The sequence below is a fragment of the Entelurus aequoreus genome, linkage group LG16, assembly GCF_033978785.1.
Source record: "Entelurus aequoreus isolate RoL-2023_Sb linkage group LG16, RoL_Eaeq_v1.1, whole genome shotgun sequence".
NCBI lineage: Eukaryota > Metazoa > Chordata > Actinopteri > Syngnathiformes > Syngnathidae > Entelurus > Entelurus aequoreus.
Window position 1 is genome coordinate 13,312,778 of NC_084746.1, and position 7,186 is coordinate 13,319,963.

The following is a 7,186-nucleotide window of genomic DNA, read 5'->3' on the forward strand; positions in this document are numbered from 1 at the left end:
TTATTAATTTGGGGAGTTCAGACAAGAAACGCTGTGTCAGCACATTCCATTCTCGCTCTCTTGCTCTGGTAATTGTTCTCACTTTCCCTGGAAGTCTCCCTTTCTGTCCTGTGCTCCTACATTCCTGCTGCCACTCCACTCCAGGACTCCCTTTTTTACTGCCTTTTGTTCTCCTAACTTTTTATCCAACTTCTCTTTTTTCCGTGTACTTCTCTCTTTGTTTCCGTGCCTGCCAGTTAAACATGAAAACGTTGGATAGACCTTCACCTCTTCGTTATCCCCGTCCACCATCTGGACGGATAGGCCCCCTACCCCCCTCTTCTTTCAAACCAGTATCGTTGGCTTGGGTGTACTTACCAACTACACTACTTATCAGTGGCCTAGTGGTTAGAGTGTCCGTCCTGAGATGGGTAGGTTGTGAGTTCAAACCCCGGCCGAGTAATACCAAAGACTATAAAAATGGGACCCATTACCTCCCTGCTTGGCACTCAGCATCAAAGGTTGGAATTGGGGGTTAAATCACCAAACATGATTCCCGGGCATGGCCACCGCTGCTGCTCACTGCTCCCCTCACCTCCCAGGGGGTGATCAAGGGTGATGGGCTTAAATGCAGAGAATAATTTTGCCACACCTAGTGTGTGTGTGTGACAATCATTGGTACTTTAACTTTTTATCAGAATACAGTACATTTTAGACTATAGGCCAGTACTTTTTTTCCCCCACGCTTTGAACAATGCGGCTTATAAAACGGTGCGGCTAATTTATAGTTTTCAATAAACACACGTTATTGTTTGTGCTACAGCGCCATGTTTTGGACGAATCCGCTCAATGCAACACGTTTATTTGTTCAACTGAAAATATAGAACATTAAAAACGGCGCTCAAAAATCTATCAAAATGTTTTGGTACGACTTTAGTTAGCTATGAAGCCGCCTTATAACCCAGTGCGCCTAATGTAAGGAATAAGTTTGGTTGAGCTTACCCCCTCAAAGCTATTTTATTTGGTACATGGTGTAATGATAAGTGTGACCAGTAGATGGTGTTCAAACATGAGAGATACGTGTAGACGGCGATATGACTCAAGTAAACAACAGCAACATTTTATATGTTCCATTGAAAATATAGAACATTACAAACGGCGCTCAAAAATCCATCAAAATGTTTTGGTAGGACTTTGGTAAGCTATGAAGCCACACCACTTGATGGAGTGTCGGAGCATTAAACATAGGAGTATTATTATGGTGTGTGTATAAGGTAAGACATTATTTGGCGCTTTGTTTCGCAATATTATGCAAAAGAAACTTTTCTTACCTTCTGGTACCTGCTGATCTGTATTTGGGATATGCATAAATCGTGAAAAAATTGAGCGCCTCCGCCTTTGTAGTCCGTGCCGACACCGTAGTCAATAAGGTTCTTCTTTTTCTCTATCTTCTTGTTATGGGACATTCATCCTCCGCTGTTGCCATTTCTAATATCAAGTAGTGTAAAGTTCTAACTTATATCTGTCAGTAAACTCGCCATAAAAGCACTAAAACATACCGGTGTAGTGAGTTTACATTATTCACCCAAGGAACTTTAGTTATTAGAGAGTTCCGATCGGACGTTTTTTCACGGGAAACATTTCCGGTGTTGTTTCCGGATGAGGAGATGCTGCTCCGTTATTGATTGAAGTAAAGTCTGAATGTCATTAAAACAGTTAGCTCCATCTTTTGACACTTCTTCAACTCCCGTCCTTGCACGCTACACCGCTACAACAAAGATGACGGGGAGAAGACGTGAGCACGTAAATAAGACCGCCCACAAAACGACAGTCAGAAAGCGGCTTGAAGATGATCTGTAAAACATAATCCATGCAACATTTTGACCAAAGAACCACCATTACATGTTATGTAGACCACAAGGAAGTCTTTTACATTCAGAAAAAAATAAAAATAATAATATGGCTACTTTAATGCGCCCTACAATCCTTATATATGCCTTATATATGAAAAAAAAAAAAAAAATACACCATTCATCAGCAGTGCGCCTTATAATCCAGTGCGCCCTATGGTTCGGAAAATACTAGAGATGGCCGATAATATCGGAGTGCCGATATTATCGGCCGATTAATGCTTTAAAATGTAATATCGGAAATTATCGGTATCAGTTTCAAAAAGTAAAATTTATGACTTTTTAAAACGCCGCTGTACATAGTGGTACACGGACGTAGGGAGAAGTACAGAGCAGTTGCGTCTCCCAGTCATACTTGCCAACCCTCCCGATTTTCCCGGGAGACTCCCGAATTTCAGTGCCCCTCCCGAAAATCTCCCGGGGCAACCATTCTCCCGATTTCCACCCAGACAACAATATTGGGGGCGTGCCTTAAAGGCACTGCAATTGCGTGCCGGCCCAATCACATAATATCTACGGCTTTTCACACACACAAGTGAATGCAAAGCATACTTGGTCAACAGCCATACAGGTCACACTGAGGGTGACCGTATAAACAACTTTAACACTGTTACAAATATGCGCCACACTGTGAACGAGAATGACAAACATATTTCGGGAGAACATCCGCACCATAACACAACATGAACACAACAGAACAAATACCCAGAACCCCTTGCAGCACTAACTCTTCCGGGACGCTACAATATACACCCCCCGCTACACCAAACAGCGCCGCCCCAACCCCGCCCACCTCAACCTCCTCATGCTCTCTCAGGGAGAGCATGTCCCAAATTCCGAGCTGCTGTTTTGAGGCATGTTAAAAAAAAAAAGCACTTTGTGACATCAATAATAAATATGGCAGTGCCATGTTGGCATTTTTTTCCATAACTTGAGTTGATTTATTTTGGAAAACCTTGTCACATTGTTTAATGCATCCAGCGGGGCATCACAACAAAATTAGGTATAATAATGTGTTAATTCCACGACTGTATATATCGGTATCGGTTGATATCGGAATCGGTAATTAAGAGTTGGACAATATCGGAATATCGGCAAAAAAGCCATTATCGGACATCTCTAGAAAATACGGTATATATTATGATTACATTAGTGCTTATATGACAATAATAGCATTTATTAGCAATAATTTGTGGGAAAATATACTGGTCAGCAAAATCTGTTATTAGCCGAGGCCTTTTCTAAGCTACATTTAATGCTCTTCTTTACAGTCCACATAACCTGTAATGATGCTGTTTTTGGTCCAAATATTGCATAAATCCTTGCTTCACAAACCAATTTTGAAGCTATCAAGTCTTTTTAGAGGATTCAGAATAATATATAAGAAAGAGAGCACAAATGTCAACAAGTTAAAGTGCCAAAGAAAGATATTAATGGAGGAAGTAATAGGGTTTTATGTAGTGTGGTATATCACAGCAATTATCTCATATCCTGCAAATGATGTTGTGAACACAGCGACCTAACTGGACACCGTCCCGTGTTTATACCCAGTCATATTCATACAAATATACTATTCATTAATTCATTTTAAATTTGGCGCAATGTGTTCAGTCTTAAACACGTTACAAAGGGACTGTCTGTGAGTGGAGCTTCTCGTTACAACTCCATATAGTAGGTGGAGGAATGTATCCTGACTCCACTTCTTAAAGGGGAACTGCACTTTTGGGGGATTTTGCCTATCGTTCACAATCACTAGAGACATGACGGATGGATTTCTTTAAATGGATTCTAAATATTAAAGAAGACAAAACCCAAAACCAGTGACGTTGGCACGTTGTGCAAATGGTAAACAAAAACAGAATACAATGATTTGCAAATCCTTTTCAACTTATATTCAATTGAATAGACTGCAAAGACAAGATAATTAACGTTTGAACTGAGAAACTTTGTTATTTTTTGCAAATATTAGCTCATTTGGAATTTGATGCCTGCAACATGCTTCAAAAAAGGTGGCACAAGTGGCAAAAAAGACTGAGAAAGTTGAGAAATGCTCATTAAACACTTATTTGGAATATCCCACAGGTGAACAGGCTAATTGGGAACAGGTGGGTGCCATGATTGGGTATAAAAGCAGCTTCCATGAAATGCTCAGTCATTCACAAACAAGGATGGGGCGAGGGTCACCACTTTGTCAACAAATGCGTGAGCAAATTGTCCAACAGTTTAAGAACAACATTTCTCAACCAGCTATTGCAAGGAATTTAGGGATTTCACCATCTACGGTCCGTAATATCATCAAAAGGTTCAGAGAATTTGGAGAAATCACTGCACGTAACCAGCAAGGCCGAAAACCAACATTGAATGCCCGTGACATTTGATTCCTCAGGCGGTACAGCATCAAAAACAAACATCAGTATGTGAAGGATATCACCACATGGGCTCAGGAAATCTTCAGAAAACTACAGTCAGTAACTACAGTTGGTCGCTACATCTGCAAGTGCAAGTTAAAACTCTACTATGCAAAGTGAAAGCCATTTATCAACAACACCCAGAAACGCCGTCGGCTTCGCTGGGCCTGAGCTCATCTAAGATGGACTGATGCAAAGTGGAAAAGTGTTGTGTGGTCTGACGAGTCCACATTTTATATTGTTTTTGGAAACTGTGAACGTCGTGTCCTCCGGACCAAAGAGGAAAAGAACCATTTGGATTGTTATAGGCGAAAAGTGTAAAAGCCAGCATCTGTGATGGTATGGGGGTGTATTAGTGCCCAAGACATGGGTAACTTACACATCTGTGAAGGCGCCATTAATGCTGAAAGGTACATACATATTTTGGAGCAACATATGTTGCCATCCAAGCAACGTTACCATGGACGCCCCTGCTTATTTCAACAAGACAATGTCAAGCCACATTCTGCACGTGATACAACAGTGTGGCTTCATAGTAAAAGGGTGCGGGTACTAGACTGGCCTGCCTGTAGTCCAGACCTGTCTCCCATTGAAAATGTGTGGCACATTATGAAGCCTAAAATAGCACAACGGAGACCCCCGGAATGTTGAACAACTTAAGCTGTACATCAAGCAAGAATGGGAAAGAATTCCACCTGAGAAGCTTAAAAAATGTGTCTCCTCAGTTCCCAAACGTTTACTGAGTGTTGTTAAAAGGAAAGGCCATGTAACACAGTGGTGAACATGCCACTGTGACAACTTTTTTGCAATGTGTTGCTGCCATTAAATTCTAAGTTAATGATTATTTGCAAAAAAAAAGAAAATAAGTTTCTCAGTTCGAACATTAAATATCTTGTCTTTGCAGTCTATTTAATTGAATATAAGTTGAAAAGGATTTGCAAATCATTGTATTCTGTTTTTATTTACCATTTACACAACGTGCCAACTTCACTGGATTTGGGTTTTGTATATATAAATATATAATGAGTATATATCTATATTAACATTATACATACACACACACACATGTATATATATATAAACACGTATGTATATATATATATAAACATACATATATACACATATATGTATATATACACATATATGTATGTATGTATGTATATATGTGTATATGTATATATATATACATACATATATGTGTATATATACATATATGTGTATATATACATATATGTGTATATATATATATATATATATATATATATATATATATATATATATATATATATATATATATATATATATATATATGTGTATATATATGTATATATATATATATATGTATATACACACACACATACATATATATATGGATACACACACATACGTATATATATGGATACATACATATATATGTATTAGGGGTGTAACGGTACGTGTATTTGTATTGAACCGTTTCGGTACGGGGGTTTTGGTTCGGTTCGGAGGAGTACCGAACGAGTTTCCACACGATCATATTAAGTAGCCAAAAGCTAAAGTCTTACAAGCTGCTCCGCGTTCTGCCTCTGTCTCTGTCAGTACTCTACACAGCACCCAGCATTGTCCCACCCACACAACCATCTCATTAGTTACACACAGAGCGGTAACAACCAATCAGCAGTGCGTATTCAGAGCGCATGGAATCAGTGCTCAAGCGTCGAGCAGGTAAGTGTTTAGCAGGTAAGCATCAGGCAGCGGACTCTCCCCAAATTATAATAAACACCTCCCAGTCAACTACTAGTACATCACTATGAGCCCGTTGACCTTCTAGAAACTTAAACTGCAGCTCAGCTCGCTCGCAGTCCTGGCTTGAGGTGAAGGCTAATTAGCTTTTAGCGTAACGTTAGCTCATTTTGCTGTGTGTGTGTGTGTGCGTGCTTGCATGTGCGTTATGGACAGCAAAGCCCTGTCTGTCTGTTATTTCACCTTACCTTTTTCTGTGTTGATTGAGCTGTGTTGAAGCAGCAAAAAAGGACATTATGTTAAATGAAGAGTTTCTGTCTCTGATAGTTGATATAATAATGTAACTGCATCATTAAGCCTACATGAACTCCATGGTGTTCAGGGATGAATAGTCTCTCCTATTGCTATTGTACTATTTTTTCAGCTATAGCTACATTAATCATTAGTAATGGAGCAGCCTAGTTTTGAATGGCAGGGTCTCTGCTATCACATGTTGATAAAAATATAACATTTACATAATAAAAATCAACTACAGGCTTCCCAAATGCTGTAATAAATTAAGCATGATGAGTTGACTTCAAACTGTTTAATGTTGCACTTTTTATATGTAGAAAAAAAGCTTTGTCATTTTATTTAATCTGAGCAACAACTTGAGGCAGAAGTTGGTAATGCGTGGCGAAGTTGGTAGAGTGGCCGTGCCAGCAATCGGAGGGTTGCTGGTTACTGGGGTTCAATCCCCACCTTCTACCATCCTAGTCATGTCTGTTGTGTCCTTGGGCAAGACACTTCACCCTTGCTCCTGATGGCTGCTGGTTAGTGCCTTGCATGGCAGCTCCCACCATCAGTGTGTGAATGTGTGTGTGAATGGGTGAATGTGGAAATACTGTCAACGCGCTTTGAGTACCTTGAAGGTAGAAAAGCGCTATACAAGTATAACCCATTTATCATTTATTTATTTAATTATTATAGTGTTCCCAATGTTAAAAGGATAAAGCCATTGTTTACAAATTTGGTAAATAAATAACCAAAAAATTTATATTTTGTTGTTTTCTTACTGTACCGAAAATGAACCTAACGGTGACCTCTAAACCGAGGTACGTACCCAACCGAAATTTTTGTGTACCGTTACACCCCTAATATGTATGTATATATACATACATACATGTG

General features: G+C 39.4%; 1 protein-coding gene across 1 annotated transcript in view; it reads right to left on the reverse strand.

Moving 5' to 3' along the window:
- The window catches only part of LOC133631451 (phosphatidylinositol 3-kinase regulatory subunit gamma-like), a 61,914-nt gene extending 61,623 nt beyond the window's left edge, over positions 1–291 (reverse strand). The window contains exon 1 of the mRNA XM_062023652.1: positions 83–291. Within this exon, the coding sequence (XP_061879636.1) occupies positions 83–291 (209 nt within the window). The remainder of the gene's footprint in view (positions 1–82) is intronic.
- Positions 292–7,186: the final 6,895 nt, after the last annotated feature.